Source organism: Electrona antarctica, assembly GCF_951216825.1.
Source record: "Electrona antarctica genome assembly, chromosome: 24".
In the NCBI taxonomy this organism is placed as follows: domain Eukaryota; kingdom Metazoa; phylum Chordata; class Actinopteri; order Myctophiformes; family Myctophidae; genus Electrona; species Electrona antarctica.
Genome location: NC_136803.1, coordinates 22,666,851 through 22,688,871, shown reverse-complemented (window position 1 = coordinate 22,688,871; position 22,021 = coordinate 22,666,851). Strand labels below are relative to the sequence as shown.

At 41.5% G+C, this 22,021-nt stretch overlaps 2 protein-coding genes across 3 annotated transcripts; both read left to right on the top strand.

Annotated features, from left to right (window-relative positions):
- The first annotated feature begins 1,806 nt into the window (after window positions 1-1,806).
- LOC306917660 (uncharacterized protein) lies at window positions 1,807-6,823 on the top strand. The gene is made up of 6 exons (XM_079495952.1): window positions 1,807-1,912; window positions 2,700-2,823; window positions 3,797-3,907; window positions 4,498-4,632; window positions 5,381-5,545; window positions 6,151-6,823. The coding sequence occupies exons 1-6, from the start codon at window positions 1,832-1,834 to the stop codon at window positions 6,666-6,668; spliced, it is 1,134 nt and encodes a 377-aa protein (XP_079352078.1). The 5' UTR covers window positions 1,807-1,831; the 3' UTR covers window positions 6,669-6,823.
- A 1,699-nt stretch (window positions 6,824-8,522) lies between these two features.
- On the top strand, window positions 8,523-21,768 carry LOC306917068 (uncharacterized protein). 2 transcript variants are annotated; one of them, XM_079495191.1, is made up of 12 exons: window positions 8,523-8,659; window positions 10,776-10,871; window positions 13,750-13,909; window positions 15,096-15,653; window positions 16,458-16,555; window positions 16,796-16,921; window positions 17,415-17,491; window positions 17,906-18,084; window positions 18,611-18,733; window positions 18,890-19,012; window positions 19,359-19,439; window positions 20,158-21,768. In XM_079495191.1, the coding sequence occupies exons 2-12, from the start codon at window positions 10,788-10,790 to the stop codon at window positions 20,679-20,681; spliced, it is 2,133 nt and encodes a 710-aa protein (XP_079351317.1). In that variant the 5' UTR covers window positions 8,523-8,659; window positions 10,776-10,787; the 3' UTR covers window positions 20,682-21,768. The 2 variants fall into 2 exon arrangements, with proteins under 2 accessions (XP_079351317.1, XP_079351318.1); XM_079495192.1 differs by lacking the exons at window positions 8,523-8,659; window positions 10,776-10,871; window positions 13,750-13,909 and adding an exon at window positions 14,374-14,484.
- The last annotated feature ends 253 nt before the right edge of the window (window positions 21,769-22,021 follow it).

The following is a 22,021-nucleotide window of genomic DNA, read 5'->3' as shown; positions in this document are numbered from 1 at the left end:
GCTGGAAAATACTTAGCATCCCTGTGACAGCATCTGAAAGGTGACAAAAGCAATTTGAGCTATTTGTCACCCCTACATTTGGATTTTACAAGGTTAAGCATTCCTAATCCTAAAATGGAGTTGATATGTTATCTGACAATTGGTATGAATGAAACATGTGAAACATGTCTTTCAGATTGACCATTTACTCTTGATGGACAATTGAGTTGTGTGTAGATGTGTGTCTTTACATGTACGGTAAGCATGACGCTACTGTACAATACCAGTGCATTATTATTTCTAGTCGTAGGCTATGGGAATTCCACCTTTATCTACCTTGTTAGAAGACATGGGTTGTGAATGTTGTGGAATGTTTAGGAGCATGTCTGTCCAATTGTTAATGGACGGGTGATAATGGGTTAGGGTGTGCAACCCTATTGCTGAATGGATCGACCAATCAATTTGCATGTGATCCCTTTAGTATGATAAGTATGAGTGGATATAGCCTACTCCTATACTGTAGTATAGTGTGAATGGAGTGGAACATGTACAGGATTGGGAATCATTTGCATTTAAATGATTTAGACTGGAAAATACTTAGCGTGACAACATCTGAAAGGTGACAAAAGCAATTTGAGCTATTTGTCACCCCTACATTTGGACTTTACAAGGTTAAGCATTCCTAATCCTAAATTCACAGCACCCACTGCAAATGAAATGAAATGAAATTAAATCTATATTTACCCAGGGTATCTGGGCTAAGCTCAAGAACTTGTTTCCAGCCAGGCCCTGCTCATAGAACACATTTCATCGTAGTGGTTGATGCCTTGTTCAAGGGCATTTCAGCGGTGGTAATTTTAACGTGTCGGACGGCCGATTCGAACTGGGAACCTTCCGGTATCTAGACCGCGCCGCTATCCGTTCGGCCACCGCTGCCACAGCACACAGCAATAGTCATTGTATGAAGTCATTCTCTCATGGTCAAATAGACATTTCATACATGCATGTTTTAATGGCCACTTCAGCCCCTTTGCAACCATATCTTTCCTGGTGACCAAAGTGACCAACCAATTGAACAAATGTGAATCACTAGACTCCTTCAAAACGACTCACCGGTATGAGGTATCCAATTGAAAACGGAGGACCCTGATGTAAACATTATAGGCTACAACGTATTGCTTTTTCTGGTTTCATCCTCTTTTTGTATTGACCTGTACTTTCTTTGAATTACCCATTCTACAAACTGTGAATAAAACCCAATCAATCAATCAATCAGTTGTTGGAAAAGGTAGAACATCGATATTTTACATTGCCTGGTCTTTTAGGAAAAGCAGCACACAACGTATATACAATTATTAAGTACATTGCATAAGAGTAACACACTTTAATAGTGAATCAATACAATATAGGAGTTCTGTTTTTATTTTATTGGTTTGCTGTGCAGTTCTACACAGTCCAGTTGGTGGCGGTAATGCACCTTGGTATGCGCGGTATGCGGCTCTACCTCGCGTCACCAGGCCGGCGCGCTGAGCGCTCGCTCATCTATGGCCCTGGATCTCCATTGCCAGTCAGCCACTGCTGTCCCAATCCGAGAATCCCATCGGCAACTCTTGTCCTGACTCCTCCATTGTTGAACTTTGTTTATAGTTCAGGTAAAACGTCTCCTCACTCTCCTGTATAAATGTACTCGCTTGTTGTTTTCTTGTGTTACTGTCTGTCACATGATGATGCACACCCTGGATAAGGATGGCTATTTAACACGACACAATAAGACAAGTTAACTACTTACTTAACATTGTGTGATAGGAGCTTAGCTGCTAACGCTAGTCCTAGCAGAAACAGCAGTGAATCTATGATAACCCGCCACAGAGATGATGATAACGGCAAAAAATATGTTAAGGACTGGTTTTCAGCTGATCTGTTTTCAGCTGCGGTAAGTGTTATTCATGCTGCTGGATGGTTTTTAATGGAAACAAGCCCTGGGGGCTTATCTGGTTTATCCTTTAGCATACCTTGTTTTTTTTGTTTTTTTTGCAAACTGTTAATAAAGTAATCACAAACTGTTAATAAAGTAATCAATCAATCAATTCAAATGAATGTTATTTAAAGAGAATTGTGATGTCTGCATCCAGACTTTAGCATTCCTTCTCTATTTGAGCGGATGCTGGCAAATACTGCGGCATGGTCATACTGGACCTCTAAAAGGCTTTTGACACTGTGAACCACTCCATACTGGTTAACAAGCTAAAAGCAATTGGTTTTGAATTTTGATAGCACATCAGTGAGCTGGATGCAATCCTACCTGGAGGGGAGAGAACAGATGGTGGAGGTGAACGGAACACTGTCCCCCACACACACCTCCCAGTGAGCTGTGGCGTTCCACAAGGAAGCATATTAGGGACTTTACCGTTCCTAATATATGTAAACGACATGACATCAGCTTGTTCCACTAATATATGTAAACGACATGACATCAGCTTGTTCCAGTTCGCAGATGACTCGGCACTGCTGGTCTCGGACAGGAACAAACTGGATGTTGAAAAGGCCATCAGCTCTGAACTCGGTAGTATCTGCACATGGCTCGCTGATAACAAACTATCTTTACACCTAGGAAAAACAAAAAATAATCTCAGCAAGGCAGAAGTGCCTTTTCATCCGTTTTGCATTGAACCTTAATCGTCAAGCCATGTAAAAGTCCTTATTCTATTCCTTCATTCCAGACCACTCCTGTGGAGTCCAGCCTGCAGGTGAAGATGAGTTCTCCAGCACCAGCCAGCACCGTTTCTATTAAACAGGAACCTGAAGACCTCCTTATACAGGAACCTGAAGACCATATGGACACCAGTAAGTTTCATGTCCTCGCTTTCTTTATTTTCTTCTGCTCCGCATTCCGCAGAAGAAAATATGTCTTTCTTTAAAAATTGTACATTGAGCCTTTTCCAAAGCATAGACTGCATATAAACAATACTGGAACGATAATGGCCAGAGAATTTATGTGTAATCATTTTTCACACTATATGTAAAGTAAGCTTTGTGGAGCCATGAGGGCAAATGGGGCAAGAGCTTGTTTCTATATCGTGAGGCAGCTTGATATCTCACGGTGTGTGTTAATAGCAGCTGTATTTTCCCCCAGAGTTGGTGTCGAAGTTAAATAAAGGGCCAAGGCGCTATATGTAAATGCACCATTTACCATTTATGGTAACAGTTATTTATTAAAACAAAAAGAAAAAGGTAAGCTTCATGGTAACATCCAGAGAGTTCTGAATAATAACGGCAAACTCTTATGGTAAGGGAAGGCTGATCTGGCAGTATGTGGTGCTGCAGCAGCTGTTTATTGATACAGATGTGTTGCTTTTCCTCATGTTTTCATTGCTGCTGCTTTATATTATTATAAGCTGTCCTGTTTTCAGCTGTTTACTGGTGTACTGGTGTGTTTACGGTTTAAGGTTGTGTGCTGTTGGCTGTTATGTGATTGTGCTACATCGATCCAGACTTATAGATATGAAATCTGTCTGTTAACACATGCTACACAGAAAAAAATAAGAGATTTGGCTTTTGCAAAAAAAAACATTGATCATGCTGTAACAGTTGCAAGCATGTTTTTTTTTTTTGCGAAAGCCAAATCTTGTGAGACCTACAGCAAGAGAAAAATTGGGCCTGAGATCTAAACACCTAAATCACTTGAAGCTTACACATGTACTGTATATTGGTTCACTACAACTTCAGTTCTTACCACTTCTGGTCCCTTTGTTTTACATTCAACCATCATCTACGACTACAACCCATGTCAAATCAAAATTCTATTCCTTCATTCCAGACCAGTCTGTGGAATCCAGTCAGGTGAAGAGTTCTCCAGCCAGCACCGTTTCTATTAAACTGGAACCTGAATATCACCTTAAACAGGAACCTGAAGACCATACGGACAGCAGTAAGTTTCATGTCCTAGCTTTCTTTATTTTCTTCTGCTCCGCAGCGATATCACCTTATGAACTGTATATGATTATTATCTCAGTATATGATGATCATGATACAAAAGAAGAACAATGCAACAGACACTTTGTGTTATAGTGTCATACAAAAGATATATCACTAAGATATATCTTTCCAATAGTATAATTGTATTTTATTTTGGTCCCTGCTCAATCTCCACGTATTTTCACCATCAGTTTAACACTGAACCTTCGAGTTAAACTACCTCTGTCTTACAACAAAGATTTATTTTTGAGAGTCCTACTCAGCAGACCTACAAGCTACAAGAGTCGCATCCGCGGCACATATGTGAGCTTGTAGATCTTCTATTTTCGGTGCAGGACGCCGTCATTCAATACAATATACATTAGGCTGAGGAAACGGCAAACAATAGCCAACGGATCGGGGCGTTTATCCGGAGGAGGCATTTAATAAGCGAATGCTGTCAGACCCCTGGCGGGTATTAGCTAGTGTGCGGGTATTTGCGGTAGGGCTACTATTTGGAAATATATGGCAATTGTTATTATTTAAGTCATTATTCTATTCCAGACCAGTCAGTGGAGTCCAGCCTCCAGGCGAAGATACATTCTCCAGCACCAGCCAGCACTGTTTGTCCAGAGCGCCCTGCAAGACGGGGGAAGAGACAGAGACGATTACCCCAGCACCTCCAGGACTTTGATTTGGGTGAGTGAGTGGGTTAGTGTGGACATTGGATCCCCTCATGTGGTGGCTGTGCGTGTGTTAGTTTCACCATTTAAACAAGGAAGAGGATGCATTAACATGTGTTTTGTTACTCTTAGGCCTCATCCCACGCTGGGCAAGACCTAAGCTGTAGAGGCTATTATTTGTTTTGGGGCGGAAGTTGTGGGATTTTGGCGGAAGTATACCGCTCAAGGAAATTACGTTGATGCTTTACAAATCAGTTTACATTCTCTGTGTATGAAACAAGTGTTGTGATTGGTCGGAATAATATCGTATCCGGGGGAAATTTGTCATTTGTCACTTCCGCCGATAGCGTCTCTGCCTTAGGTTGTGACCAGGCTTTACTCTATGCAGATGAGTAAGCCTGGGACCGAGGCTAGCCTCATCCAGACAGAGACGTTTACCCTACAGACGGAATCGTCACATGAAATGTATGTCTCCACTTGAGAATGCTCAGAACGCACTGAGAACGCTGTAGTGTATATGCCCAGCCTGTAGACGGTGCTGCAAAGCTGCCACAAAAGCACCCAAAAAGAGAGAAGATGTGGAGCATGCGGATTGACTGTGTACGGCGAAACGGAAACATGCCAGAAACTACTTAAGGGGAGGAAGAAAAATGAGCAACATAAACAATAATGGCTTAGTAGAAAACCGACAATTGTGTGGACTGACTGCCACACTTGACTACAAGGTGACCCATCCCAGTCCTTTTTCTATTCTTTCATTCCAGACCAGTCTGTGGTGTTCAGCCTGCAGGTGAAGACTAAGAGGAGTTCTCCAGTGACACACAAGACTGCTTCAATGAAAGAGGAAGCTGAGACACACATTAAATTGATTAAATTGATTAAAGATGGAGCTGAATTTGAATATGAAGTTGAAGATGACTTGGATCTCGGTAAGTTTAATGATCATTCTTTCTCTCTGTTCTGTTGTAGGTTCTATATCATATTATCAACAATAGGGCTTGCAAACCTCGCACCTTAGTATGCAAATTCGGGGGCGGGCGCCATTTTGAAGGACAGGTATAGCAGATCAACAACAGTGCATCAGCACTCCCAACAATGAATTTCATCAATGTTAAAATCCAGCTTCAAAATCTAGCCTACTTGGAAAAGGTGGACGGTGGACAGATTCATAAGGACAAATTGTGTTTAAGTAATGGCGCTGGTTCATATACAGTATATCGATCTCGCTATATATTAGATCCATCGAAAAGTAGCTAATACACACCCACACAAGTGCCTCCCGATAAATCACCGCCACTTAAAAAGCGACCGAAAAGTTCCGAAACACTAAAGCTAAAATACTGTGAGAACTAAGTTAGGCATTTCCACTCACCAAACATCCATTATTGTGGCTAACTGGTGGATTAAACAGACTAGGCCTCGATCAACTTGAATAATGATGCTTAAGAAATTATAACATTCATGTTTCTTCAAATCATGTTATGTTATAGTTTTCATGAAACATTTATTTGTTTTACCTCAATCTCTATCACAGATGTCTCAACTGCCCAACTACCAATGAAGAAACCTACCTTCTGTGACCAGTGTGGGAAAACATTCACAACACCCCAGAGTCTCAACATACACCAGAGGACTCATACAGGAGAGAAACCTTACCCCTGTGACCAGTGTGGGAAAAGGTTCAGTGTAAAGTATTATCTGACAACTCACCAGCGAACTCAGACAGGAGAGAAACCCTACCATTGTGACCAATGTGGGAAAAGTTTCACTATAAGCACAACGCTCAGAATTCACCAGAGAATGCATACAGTAGAGAAACCCCACCAGTGTGACCAGTGTAGTAAAAGGTATCGCAGAAGCGCTGAACTGAAACGTCACTATCAAATTCATACAGCAGAGACAAACTTCCACTGTAAGTGTGGGGATAAGTTCAGGACGAGAAATCTTCTTAAACGTCATGCGAAATTCAGGTGCTATGACCTCCCGGTAGGGCTCCTCACTGACAGGTTAGTCAATAGCGTACATGGTTATAAAATTCATGGAAATATATGATATATGGAACGTTATTGGAATTGTTTTTTGTTTTTTTTTACATCTGACCTCACTGACACCAGTGCTTGTGCTTCTCAACTGTGCCGTCTTAAGAAGCTCTGTTGTTTCAGGCCTGAAAACATCAATTAAAAAAAATGAAAAAATGAAAAGAATAAGTCAGAGGTTGCTTCTCGCCCTAAGGGCGTCTTACTGGTGTGTTATTGGCTTATGCTTATGCTTCCATATATGTGTGACATTTTCTTATGGTAAAGATATGTGCCCTATGGTTAATGAGGCCAACGAAGAAAGAGATAATCTTTCTTGACTGTAAATCCAGGCCACTTCTCTCTGTCCACCTCCAAGGTAAGATGTTGTGTAACGCTTCTGAAAAGACAGCACAGTATCATTGCTATGTCTTCAGAGGAACGAGAATGTGGCAGCGGTGGCCGAACGGATTGCGGAGCGGTCTTGATACCGGAAGGTCGCCAGTTCGAATCAGCGGTCCGACACGTTAAAATTACCACCACTGAAGTGCCCTTGAACAAGGCATTGAACCACTACGATGAAATGTTCTATGAGCAGGGCCTGGCTGGAAACAAGTTATTGAGCTTAGCCCATAAGAATCTGTATTTCTTAATAGGAGCTGGGGACTTGGGAGGGAATGACCGGTAGGTAGACTGTTCATATTAATATATTAATTGGAGATATAAGTATATATGAATTAATGCATTGACTGTTGATAGACTGCACTTACCGTAGGCCTATTTTGGTTTGTTTTTGGGTGACTGCAACTGCAAGTAGTGAAACCATGGTGCAACTTGCTGCCTTTTTAATATTTTGTCATGTAATTTCTCATATTGTCCACTAGAGGTCTGTCTTGCTTTTAAAATCATTGTATTTTAAACGAATACCAATACAAAACGCTCGCCTCAAAACAGTCGCCTCGGGCGCTGAAATGGAAGCCATTATTTTTGCGTCAACTTTACTTTAGTATGACTAAACAGAAATTACAGAACAGACCAGGAATTAAATCAGTGTAATATCGGGTGTACGCTTCCCATTGAAGTCAACACAATCTTTGAACTATTGCAGCTGAAGAGAGAGAGAGAGAGAGAGAGATGGTTGCAGTTATTATGCAGTTATTAACACTAAAGTAAGTAGGCTTCTTATAAGCCAGTGGTTCTCAAACCTTTTCATGTCAGGACCGCCAAATTGACACTATTATGTTAGCCAGAGAGACCCCAGAAGATTTTTATGGCGGTGAATCATTTTAATTCCAGTTTAATATGCACAATTTAAGGTCACAACATGCACCCTTTATTGATACCATTTGGATATCTGGGACCCCAATTTATATTGTATCATCAGTGTTCATCAGTGGTGGAAAAAAAATAGTAAAGTAATTTGTATAAATACAATTTTAGGTATTTTCTTTTACTTTACTGGAGTATTTTCAATTTTCAATACTTTTACTTCTACTCCACTATGAGGCAAATATTATACTTTAACTATTATTTGAAAACATGACTTTACAGGCAGGCCTACTTTGTAGATTTTGATTATTATAACATAGGCCAACATCATCAGTGCCATTTTGGCCATTTGACTCACAATACGTCGCATTGCGAAAAATTGTTATCTTGTATAGATCGGCTATTTTCAAAAAAATATAGTAAGATTTTTCATTGTAATTGAAAACTTGTGAAATGGGACATTCTGCAAATTCTTTCTTGTAACAGTCACAGTTGGTTCCTGGGAGTGGAGGCTCCCAGGAACCGCTTCAAGGACCCCTGGCGGCCTGGGGGAGTCCCTGGACCTATGCCCTGGACCCTGATAAACGAACCCGACGTCAGAGCAAAACAACAACCCCCGCCGCTTGGCTTGTTTGTGGCTTACGCCCGTCGCGATATCTGGCAACTTGTTAGTGAGTGAGTGTGGCAACTCTCCTCCTGTGAAAAGAGCGTCAGCCGCAGTTGTGCGGTTTTCATTGTCGAACTTTGTTGTTATTTCAGGTAAAATTACTATAATTGTATGTGCTTGTTGTTTTCGGTGCAGAATGTGTGTGTTTTACTGTGTCATATACTGCGCGCCGTGGATAAGGATGCATGTTTAACAACACAACTATAGTGTGCTAGCATAGCTGCTAACGCTAGTCCTTGCAGAGAGCCAGAGCCATCAGCCATGTGTGTTGTTGGAATGTCTTGTGGAATTGCATCGTGGTGGTCATTGTAGAAACAGTGGTTCCCAAACTTTTTCATGTCAAGGACCCCCAAATGGACACTAATTAGCCCGCGGACCCCCATATGAAAAGATATGCCAGGGACCCCCATAAGAGAATATTTTTACGGCTCTATAGCAGTGAATCTCAACCCGTTTAATTTCAAGTGTTGTAAAATGTAAAAAGGACCCCCTTGCAGTTTGACATGCATTAGGCAACAGACCCCCATTGAATGTCATTTCTATCCCTGAGACCCCCAATTTATATTGTATAATCAAAGTTGATTTAACTCTGAGTCTGAGAGTGTACAAATGGAACCAAATGCCTAGCTCTGGTTCATAGCTCTAATGCCGTTGCAAGTAACGGAAGCAAGAGCAGTAGGCTATGGATCAGAGCTACCAAATGCCATTTGGTTCCATTTGTACACTGAGTTACAGACCCATGAGGGTCCATTTGGTTCCTAATTATCATTTAGCTGTCTACCATTACTGTTGCTAAGAATAAATTGGGAGTTGTTGTTTTTTCTATCAAATAATACAATTTCAAAATGCGGAAAGCCTCTGGATAAAACGCCATCTGTCACTCTGAGCTTATCTGTACTTTGTAGACTCATGGGTACAGGTCAATACAAAATCTGCTAGGATCATAGAAACGGAAAGACAACTAAGACTTGTTTACATAAGGGTCCTCCTCAATATCTATTGTAATTGTGCATTACGCTACAATAACAATATATTGTGTATTGTTATTACTGATTATGATCAGGGCTGCCAACACTGCTGGAGGACCCCTGCATTGTCATTTCTCCTGGATTTGGTATCATAGTTCCAAAATTCACCAGAAAACAGGAACTTTCATCTACTACACAGTCTGTTAAAAAGTTTCTGGCGGAGGACCCCCTGACCCTCTGCTTGGGGGGCCTTGGCAGTGAATGCAATCATACAGAGTTTACTTAAATAATGAATGTGTTTTAAAGATGGGACTATCCTGCCAGCAAGGTGCTACCTAGGTGCAACTTCCCATAGACAGCCCATTCATCCAAACAGAACTGTCCTATCAAATTGTATTAAATGTCAAACTCACCAACATTGCAGCTGTACGGAAAGCTTGAATTAATCCTCTTTCTCTCTGCAATGTGTTTGTTTAATAAAAATCCACATGTTATGAGCTACTCCCTGTAGAAATTCCTTGCAGATGATTTTTTTCCCCAAGTGCTGGAGTTTGGAAGTGCTCGTTGAGTATCACTCAACAGCCCATGTGTACCACCTGTTTTGAATGTGCACATGCAGCAGGAGGTTGCTTTACTTACTGTAACAAGCACTTCCAACACACAAGGAATTTCTGACAGGAAGTAGCTCATGTCTACGGTGGATTTTTATGAAACAAACACTTTTGCAGATAGTAAGACGATAATTCAAGCTCTTCGTACAGCTGCAATGTTGGTGAGTTTGACGTTATTTAATACAATTAAATAGGACTTTTCTGTTTGGATGAATTGGCTCTTGGGCTGTCTATAAAGTTGCACCTAGGTAGCACCTTGCTGGCAAGATGGCAGCCGTGTGCATATCATCAATGGTGGGGCCCTATTCAGAATCACATGATTGGATCCAAAAACATCAGAGTTTCTATTGTACATTACCATTAAAGCCAATGCAGCTATGTCTTTAGTATCAAGAACCGAAATTATGTCTTGAATATTTAAAAAGAGTACTGTACGTTTTAGACTGACAAATGTGTAGCTATTCTTTAATCAAATGTATGCAGTCAGACTCAGAATAGTAAAGGTACCATGTGTGGCTTTAATTAGTTTACATTTATTTTGTCTTTTATTTGAATAGCAGCCTAATCAGCAGCTCTGAGCAAAATGTAATAATTCATGTATTTTTTAAAATTAATTATTCATCTTTCAGGCCAGGAGGAGGATGCGTCCCTACCTTTTAACCGTGAATAATCATGCTCGGCTTAGTGGAGTCGTCTCACTCTTCATCCAGGATGATACTACAGAGGTATTCTCATGTTTTATCTTAAAGTGTATCTATTATTGGGGTAAGTGATAGAGCACCGAAGTCCTGACGTCACTGCCCTCTACTGTCAGTAGAAGGCGTCAGTCCACAGGTTCATGTACTTTTTATTTGCATTGTAATCTCCATAGGGGGATTTTAGATCGCCTCATATAAGAACTGTGTTTGAAAAATAAACCGATCACCCCGGCCTTTTCACTCATATGGATATGAAGCATCGACTGAATGTGGAAATGTGCAAATATACCCAAAGAGTAACAAAATAAGCGTTAGAAACGAGTCAAACAACCCAGAGACTACATTTCCGGGTATGCGTGTGGCTGCATCTGTCCGTCACACAACAGAAACTGGATGTCAATTACGTTTATTTTTATTTTATTGATATTTAATGTTTCGTGGTTAGTACGAGTCGAGTCACCACCAGCTGAGCTTACGTCAACGAGGAATCTCAGGAACGCAATGTGTTGACAGCTGGGCGTGACGTATATTAGCAGCGACATTGCCTTCATATGTAGTTTCAAGGCTTTTGCGGCCACATTAATTCCATTTTCTCCAGAAACTGGCTGTATCAAATATGAATGGACATCATTAACGATGCACAGCCACTCCCCTGACAGAAAGGCCGGGGTGGTCGGTTTATTTTTCAAACACAGTTCTTATATGAAGCGACCTAAAATCGCCCTATGGAGATTTCAATGCAAATAAAAAAATATGAATCTGTGTGTTGGTGCCCTCTACTGAAAGTGACGTCAGACTTCGGTGCTCTTAGTAATGTGCTCCTCGGTCACGTCAGGCTAGGTAGTAGTAGAAATCAAAGATGAAACATTGGACAGGTACGGCTTGATGACATGACTATAGAGATAATGTGTACCGATTTTTGTGATGTTTGGGCACAATCAGTAGGAGATTAGCTGTAGCCTACACAGACGATGGATGGACATGGGCAAAAACATAGTTCCGTCCACGCCTTCACTTCAGCCTGTTGGAGACAATAACTATGTATTCTGATAGTAATTATTGCTATAGATAGAACGTTCACTCAGTAACAGGGGTCTCATTGCCTCCTCCGCTCTTTATAATCAGAAAATACATTTTCAGGTCAGGACACCAATTTTATCCAGTCAGGAGAGAGAAGTCATACTCAACAGAATACAAGATGAACAAGTGACGTGATGACACATGAGCAGACACAATTGGAACTGGAACAATGTACAATTTAAGCTGATAAATGCATAGCAACCCACCTGAACAACAATTCAAAAGATTTTAAAAGATTTGAATCTGCTCTGAGGAAGGCTGAGGCCGAAACGCGTTAGCGTTACATATGAAGAAACGTGCATCTGAACCAGTATTGCATCCTTTATTTTCGAGCGCTGTCTTTTCCACTTTGAGGTATTTGAAACGGCTAGTTGTATTTATAGCCGAGCACCCACCCAAACAAAAGGCATCCAGAGGAAGCGCACCTGTTGTGTTTCCTACCTGAACATGTATTTTCTGTTTATTAAAGTGCTATAGACTCTATTGACCTTATGCACACCGCTGCCATCTTGCCAGCAAGGTGCTAACTAGGTGCAACTTCCATTCATCCAAACAGAAAAGTCCTATCTGATTGTATTAAACAACGTCAAACTCAGCAACATTGCAGCTGTACGGAAAGCTTGAATTATCCTCTTTCAATCTGTAAAGTTTTTGTTTCATAAAAATCCACCTTAGACATGTTATGAGCTACTTCCTCAAGAAATTCTGTGCAGGTTATTTTTTCCTAAGTGTCAGTTTGGGAGTGCTCGTTTGATATCACTCAACAGCCCTGCATACCACCTGTTTTGAATTTGCACATAATGTAGGAGGCAGCAGGAGGTTGCTTTACTAAAAACGAGTTCTTCCAAACTCCAATACTACAAAAAAATCACCTGCAAGGAATTTCTTTTTTTTTCTTATTTTTATCCCACGATTTTGTAACCCATTTTTCACCCAGTGTCGATTATCTAATGTAATCCTTGGTGCTACACTTCCTCTGCCAACCTGGGGGGGCAGCGGACTGACCTCATGCGTCCTTCTATGCATGAGGAGTCCAAGCTGCTTCATAGCGCGTAGAAGGAACACGTTATTCCAACCAGTTCCTTTCCCCTCCATCAGGTGCCCCGGCTGGCCAGGGGGAGGTAGTTTAGAGACCAGGATTACTGCATGTCTTTTGTGAGGGTACCTACCCTAGGGGACATGGGGAGAACATGCTAACTCTAAGCCCGCCTCGGGTATGGGCATTGATGACACGGAGGAGAGAACACGCCCCAGTGGGAATGAACCCAGGACCTTCTAGCTGTGAAGCGACAGCACTACCGACAGGAAGTAGCTCATAACAAGTCTACAGTGGACTTTTATGAAACAAACACTTTGCAGATAGAGGATAATTCAAGCTTTCTGTACAGCTGCAATGTTGGTGTGTTTGACGTTGTTTAATACAATCTGTTTCTGTTTGGATGAATGGGCTGTCAATGGGGAATTGCATCTAGTTAGCACCTTGCTGGCAAGATGGCAGCAGTGTGCATAAGGTGAATAGCAGACACAGGGAGACCCCTGCTATTTGAACAAACACTTTATTCCAATGAAAACTTTCAGAATATAGAGCTTTAATCTTTTTTGTGTGCATCTATTCTGTTCGGCATTGTGCAGACTCCTCTGAGGCTCTTATTTTGTATCGCTACCCTTGATGTATCTTATACTTAGAGTACTCCACTTACTCTGTAGCCTATCTTGACTGCAGTGCTGCCTCTGGCGACTGAACTTCTGGATCAGTATAAGATTGCTGAACTGTCTCTAACTTGTATTTATTATTAAAAAAGAAATGTACCCGTGATTTCCACAGACGATCAAAGGGAGACGTCTACGGTATCAGAAGAGGGCCTCCAAAAGATTTTCAACGTTGTCTGGGGAACAGCGAGACGACGGGTGTAATGCAAAGAAGAAACCTGTGTTAAAGTTGTACATGATAAAGAAGAAGCCTCTGTTAAAGTTGTACAGAATAGGTATGTAATACTGAGTTGTTTTACTGGTGGGTTACACTGACTACTGCAGAGAGATACATCTAGTTTTCATCCTGGCCACTAGATGTCGCAGTCAGATGGACATGAATCTAAAAATTGAAAGTGTACATCAAATTCAACACAATGGTTTGGTGGTTTCTATGGAGCTTCTCCGAGCAAAAACGCAGGTCTCATTGAAAATGAACTATAGGCACGTTTTATCGCTCCCCGTTAGTGTAAGTAGGGGTGTGCTGAAATATCGATATTGCGATATATATCGATACGTCATCCCGCGATAAATAATCAATATCGATTATTAAGATATCGATATCGAAAAAAGTTTTTTTTTCTTTTCTTTTTTTAAATAAAATAATCTTGTTCATAATGAAGTGATGAACAACATGTTTAGAAAAGGAGGAAATGACAGCTAAAATAAAGCAAATCCCACTCTCACATTCCACAGCAACCAGAAGTACTGAATTACTGGATGGTGATTTGTCCAAACAGCTTTGTGGGAATACAAAATGCAGAATGCATTTCCCCAGCAGTGGACAAGTCCACTGACACCAGTGATAATGGTCAGTTGGTGGTGTTTGTGAGGTATTATAATGATACCAGTGATAATGGTCAGTTGGTAGTGTTTGTGAGGTATTATGATGAGGGTATGAGTCAAAGGGGGAGTTTATTGAGTATTAATTTAGTGTTTGAGTGGTGCAACCACTCCTATAGACAGCTATGTGTGTGTCCCTCCCTGTGTCCGAGCACGAAAATAGCGTTTTTTTCAGTTCCAAGTATTTTGTAGTTGCAGATATTGTGATATATCGTTGATGAAATTTCATACAATATATCGATATATCGCAAATATCGCAATATATCGAATATCGCGTTATTATCGTTATCGAGGGCCTACTATCGCGATATATATATCGTATCGTGAGGTACCCATATCGTCCCACCCCTATTTGCAAGGCCCTTAAGACTACCAACCGATAACCGCATATTTGTATTGCAATGCTCGAAACGATGAAGCTCTATAGCTCCTCTCTGTTGCATATGATCCAGCCATGTTGACCATTTCTGTACTAGTTCTGTCCACCCTCTTTACACCCTATTTTCCCTCCGTTTTCCACTAAACTTTCATCTACAACCAATGCCAAATCAAAGTCCTTATTCTATTCCTTCATTCCAGACAAGTCTGTGGAGTCCAGCCCGCAGACGGTGGAGAAGAGTTCTCCAGCACCAGCCAGCACCGTTTCTACTAAACGGGAACTTGAAGACCACCTCAAACAGGAACTTGTAGACCACGTTAAACAGGAACCTGAAGACCACTTCAAACAGGAACTTGAAGATCACCTTAAAGAGAAACTTGAAGACCACCTTAAACAGGAACCCGAAGACCACCTTAAACAGGAACCTGAAGACCACTTCCAACAGGAGTTTGAAGATGACATTAAACAGAAACTTGAAGAACAGCTTAAAGAGAAACTTGAATACCACCTTAAACAGGAACCTGAAGACCACTTCCAACAGGAGTTTGAAGATGACATTAAACAGAAACTTGAAGACCGCCTTAAACAGGCACCCGAAGACCACCTTGAACAGGAACCTAAAGACCACCTTGAACAGGCACCTAAAGACCACCTTGAACAGGAACCTAAAGACCACCTTGAACAGGAACCTAAAGACCACCTTGAACAGGAACCTGAAAGCCACCCTGAACAGGCACCTGAAGACCACCTTTACTCCAGTATGTTTCCTGTTCTCTTTCTGTGTTTCTTCTGTTGTCGCTATCACCCAGAGATGCAAACTCGGATCAAAATAGGGCACCTATGAGATACATGTTTTTATTTGTTCTTAGTGTGGAGTGGTTCAATGCATGTTTGGTTACGGTTAACTTCAGTAACGTTGCAGGAGTCTGGCTGTTCAATATGACAATTCAATAATTTGTTTTGGACTACGCATTGGCATTGGCACTTTCCTATTTTCTATTACATTTTGATCCCATGATTTTGCAACCCATTTTTTCCCGGTGCCAATTGCCTAAGCTGTAACCCTGGGCGCTGCTCTCCCTCTGCCAACCTGAGGTGAGCCCCGAACTGAGCTCATGCTTCCATGAGGAGCATGACGCGTGAGCAGGCCACTTCTTATCACAGGAGGGGAGTTTCCCCGGTAGGACGTAGCACGTGGAAGGAACACATTATTCCAACCAGTTACTTTCCTCTCAATCAGGCTGACCGGGGGGAGGCAGTATAGACACGTTCAGAGACTGGTCCCCTGGTCGCAGCGAACGTATTTCCTGTAGGTGGAGACGACATATCTGCGGTGTAAACAGGAAGGTCTTCTACTATATTGAATGGTAGAGTGACTGATGTTGGTCTGCTCAAACGTTACTCTTTTACCTGTATTTACTAACACTAACTTTACAAAGATCCCCAGAACATCAGGATGAACCTGTGTAGTTTATGGCTGCTCCAACATTAGTGGCTGCTGTACTTTATACCTCATACTCTGTGTGGGTGTGTGTGTGTGTGTGTGTGTGTGTCCATTCCAGGAAGAACAGTATACCAGCCTGTTACTGTAGTCTCTCCACAAGGCCAGCCGGTTACACGGGCCATTTCTCCTGGACCTATACGCGTCCAGAACAACCAGGTAGTACATCCTAATACCGTTTTCTCTTCTACAGTTGTGCCTCTGGACAGTTGTATACTGTATCTTGATGTGATGGGTTGAAATTGAGAAATACATTGAAGTGCCAATTAATGTTGAAATGAATCATATTTATAAATAAAATGTAAAATAAAAAGTTGGTCACAAAAAAAAATCATATATATTTTTTAATTAATTTGGCAAACAAATGAATGATGGAACCTTTTTGTCTGTGTGTCTCAGCTACAGTTGCCGCTCCACCAGGATCTGAACCTTGTCAATGACGACGATGGCTCGTCTAAGAACAAGCGTGTCATCCCCAAGCAGGCCACCAATGTATTGCGCTCGTGGCTCTTCCAGCACAACCAGGTGAGTGCAAGTATTCAATTTTAAAACCCATAAATTGAGGCCGATTCTAAAAATGATTGCTTCTAAATCCTAACGGTTTTCTGAAAAAGCCTATGTTTCTGTCAGTGGTGCTCAACCTTTTTCAAGTCAAGGACCCCCAGAATTGTCTGTATTTGGCTGCGGACCCCCATCTGAAAAGATGTTGTTCCAGGGACTCCCCCAGAATCAAAGATTTGAGATTTGTGCCTCATTTTCAGGATTTTTCAAAAATAGCAGATCTACAAATGTCGCGCTACGAGCTTCAATCCACGAGCTTCAATCCATGTTAGGCCAAAGTAAAACTTGTGTTTCTTGAGGGGCCCGCTGGCCTAGTGGACAGCGGGTCGCGTGTTCGAGTCCCATTCATGACAACCTTTTTTCCCCCTTTCTCCCTCCCCCTCTTTCCCGTCCGTAACTGTCAATAAAGGCCAAAAAGCTTGAAAAAAATACTTGTTTGTTTTCCAAATTTCCACAGTATCCATATCCAACAGAGGATGAGAAGAAACAGATCGCCACCCAGACGAACCTGACCCTCCTACAGGTTAACAACTGGTGAGTTAAAGAAGTTCCACATACAAAAGAATCATTAGAAACATGTATGTTTGGTCAGTTAATAGTGATTCTCAACGTTTTTACATATAAGGGCCCGCAGTTTGATATGCATTAGATTGGAGAGTAGACCGCAGACCCATCTCGTTTGATAAAATATCGGGGACCCCAATCTACACTGTAAAGATTCTTAATTTAACTCTGGGAGTCTACAGATGTAACCAAATGGACTGAATGAATTGGGTGTCAACTATATGACTGGCTTTGACACCAAATGCTTGCCAAATATTTTCGCAGTGTTTGGAAAAGGCCTTTAAAAAGCCCCTCGTGGTTGCTTTGAGTCGATTCTTTTCTCTCTCATGGACAAATGGTTCCAGTTAGCAGCTCACATAAAAAGGTACACCCTCCTGTCTCCAGGTTCATAAATGCCAGGAGGCGGATCCTGCAGCGGATCCTGCAGCCATCCATGCTCGACGCCAGCTCCTCGGAGACGACCAAAATCAAGAAGACGCCAGAGAACCGGCCACTTCAACGCTTCTGCCCTGACTCCATCGCCGCGAGAGGGGTCACCCAGCAACAAGTTACCGTGCCAGGCGGTACGGCACTTTGCTGCTGCATTGCAGTTTACAATTTAGCAGACGCTCTTAATCCAGAGTGATTTACAATAAGCAAGGTCAACACAAGTTAATATGTCATCAATTGCATAGAAATAGTAATCCTGGATCATAGGTAAACCAAGAACCTATCCTCAGTCTGACCCCCCAAAATCCCCACAAAAAAATCTTGAATCTGAAACTATACACACTACTATAGGATACCATAACATACTATTTAAATTCCATTTTAGCCTTTTCATAAGCCTGCAACGGTCGTTGAGACTAGGGCAAGTGCTATGGGCTAAGTATAGGCATTGTCATTTTAAGCAAAACAAGTTACTCCTAATAAACGGGTTGGGTCACGACCCTTTTCAGTCACGCCAATGTCAAATCAGAGGGTGTAAAGAAGTGAAAAAGACTTCTTTACGACCTCTGATCTGACATTGGTTGTGGATGAAGTCACATGCAACCTTCATCCACACAACCCATGTCAAATCAAAGTCCCTATTCTATTCCTTCATTCCAGACCAGTCTATGGCGTCCAGCCTGCAGGAGAAGATGAGTTATCCAGCACCAGCCAACACCGTTTCTATTAAACGGGAACCTGAAGACCTCCTTATTCAGGCACCCGAAGACCACCTGGACACCAGTACGTTTCATGCTTTTTTTCACTTTTGATTTGACATTTAAGTAGTAGTATTAGCATGACACAATACAAATAAAACATGGTAATATTAAGGCATCTTTAGTTTTTTCATCAAGTTATTAGGGTTTTGTATAAGAATATTCTAATCCTTCATTCCAGATCAGTCCAGCCTGCAGGTGAAGATGAGTACTGCAGCACCAGCCAGGACAGTTGGTCCAGAACGCCCAGGACGGGGGAAGAGACAGAGGCGATTACCCCGGCACCTCCAGGATTTTAATTTGGGTGAGTGGGTTACCTCTCACCTCTCCTCAGAGAGTAAAGTTGTTACTATAACGCTTACGGTGTTGGTTTAACTTTGATACTAGTGCTTAGAGCGGTACTGCTAGTTTTCACACAGTGGGAAGTTACTTTATCAAAGACGCTAGTAATATCAACCACAGAACAAGGAACAAGGACTGCTTACATAGACACATCAGCAACGTCCATACATTACAGTGTTGTGTGCAGGTCATTCAATCCTGTTTCACTACTGGACTTCATCTATTCTAGATTGTGCATTAATATGTAACCTCAGTCATTTCATTCTTGAGTATCGTGAAATAATGTTACTGATTTACTGTGTCTACAGTGTCTCGAGCGTCAAAAGCCGACATTTCATATGCATCAGAGCCTCCAGGAAACAGTACAAACAGAGAGGACTTCTTAAAATGTGAGTTGTGGAGTGGAGTGATATTATGTAATGCCAGAGTGTGGACGGGCCAACTTGAAGACCTTTGACTAAATGTATAATTCCTCCCTGTCTTCAGTTCCAAATTTGCATTTCCACTTTACAATGTCCGCCATTGTTGATTTTCCAAACTGGCATGGAATGGAAACAAGCCTGTGTTTATCTAGCATCAGTATTATAATGACTCAAATATTAAATAAGTTGCATATCAGCACCCCCACCACCTCAGTGGTGGTACTGCAGCTAAAACAGCTTCAGAAGCAAAAAAGGAATGCCATGGACTGGTTATATCAGAGTGGTGATTGAGGCTCAAACCATTAGAAATAAGTTTGAGGGACATAGACAAAACTGTTTTAAAATTCATGTTATAGCTGGTTAGGTTTAGGGTTTCTGGGATTTTTTTCTCATTCAAATTTAGGTTTTGAGGAGTTTAATTTTTCTCATTCAAATTTTGGTTTAAGGAGTGCGTCTGTGTCATCATCACAATGACACCACAGAGACTAAATACATATGACTGCCAGTGAAATAATTTCCGACTGTACAAGGAGTCTGACCAATCGATTTCGCCCCCACTCCCAATACAATTCCAATCAAAGGACCTTTATTGGCATGGGAAAACATCTTAAAAACAATAATAAAAAAATACAATAAAAACTAAGAAATACTAAGAAATTGTTAATTGTCTCTGTTCTTTTCACAGATTCCTTTCCACTGTCATTAGACCCCAACACTACCGGCAAGTACCTCCAGCTGTTGGAAGAGAACCGGAAGGTAGTCGCTACACTACAAAACCAAAGTTATCCCGATCATCCAGAGAGATTTAGCCTTTATGAGCAGGTGCTGAGTAGAGAGAGTCTTTCGGAACGTTGTTACTTTGAAGTAGACTGGATTGGATATTTGTTTGGCATAGCAGTCTCCTACAAAGACATCAACCGAAAGATGGAGGATATATCGGTCTTTGGATACAATGACAAGTCCTGGCGGTTAGATTGTGAAGGCGGGGTCAGTGGCTTCACGTTCACGCACAACAGCGTTGTGACTTATGGGTCACTGCGTTGTTCCTCGAGAGTCGGGGTGTATGTGGACCGCAAGGCGGGAATTCTGTCATTCTACAGTGTTTCTAACGACACGATGACCCTCCTCCATTCAGTTAAAGCCACCTTCACAAAACCTCTCTACGCAGGGATATGGCTTTTTGGTATAGCAGAGTTTTGCAACACTTAAAACCATATACTGTATACGTAGTTGACCAGGGTCACACGGGGCTCTATTTTTGACCCACTCCATCCCCCTACACACACACACACACACACACACACACACACACACACCAAATGGCTTCACTGAAAATAGCTGATCTACAAGCTAGTGTTTAACCACACACTGTATACCCGTAACCAGGTGTCATGTCTGTATAGGAAAAACACGCAAACATACAAGAATCACACCCAGTGTGAAGTAAACTGTGCCTTTAATGAGATTACTATAATGCCTTATTCCTGACTTCCTGCTGATCCCCCCCCCCCCCCCCCCCCCCACACACACACACACACACACACAAACAATTACCTTATGCTGCCTTATTCCTGACGGCCTACTGCCTTATGCTGCCTTAATGCTGACTACTGCCTTGTGCTCCCTTATATTTTGGGTGCAGTACTGAGTTCCGACACGTGTTTTGTTCCGACGGTCATTAGACCGACAACCTACCTCAAGCCCTAACCTAACCATGACCGCAAGCACGGGAGCAGCGCATGTTCGAGCGGTAGTCCGACAGTTGTTCCCGCATGTCGTAGTAATGCTCCGTCGGAATTTCGTTCGGATCCCTATATGGGAAGTGGCGTTGCGGTCCTGTTTGTGTTGTAATCAATTGCAGGTGTACGTGCTACATACATACACACACTGCCAGTCAGAGGCAGCTAGCACCGCTTAAAATCAGTTCTGTAAGCTCACATGTCAAATGTCATGTCAAAAATCTTTAAATATTTGAAACGGAGATCATTATACAGTACATATTGAAATACTAGATCATTACACAGTAATATTGGTAAAAATATTGATGTAATTGATCATAATACAGTATGCATTGATATAATACCTCTCTGTCTATCTACCTCACTGTCTGTTTATCTACCTCTGTCTATATCTCTGTGAGTCTTGATTTTTTTAAGTACTGTTACAATTATGTGATGTAATTTCTTACTGGTTTGATGTTTTATTTATTTATGTAAAACCATTGAAAACTGTGCACTGGAGTAACATGGTATGAAGACCAGTTTAAATACGGTTTAAAATAAACAAAGTATTTTAATTGAAACTATACCTTTATGATTTATGTCTATCTAGATTGATTATCCGCTTATTGGGTGGCTTGTAGACATTAGTTTTTGTTTTCTTTTAGTTTAGTTTTGGTTTTGGGAGAGGGGAAGGAATTGGCTAACTTTACAAAAGATTGTGAAAGTCTTTGAAAAAGACAAACATTTTGCATAATGCCATGCCCAGAAGAGGGACTAATTTGTAACTTTGTAAATGATTTGTCGTATTGGGCATAACAGTGGTGGCCT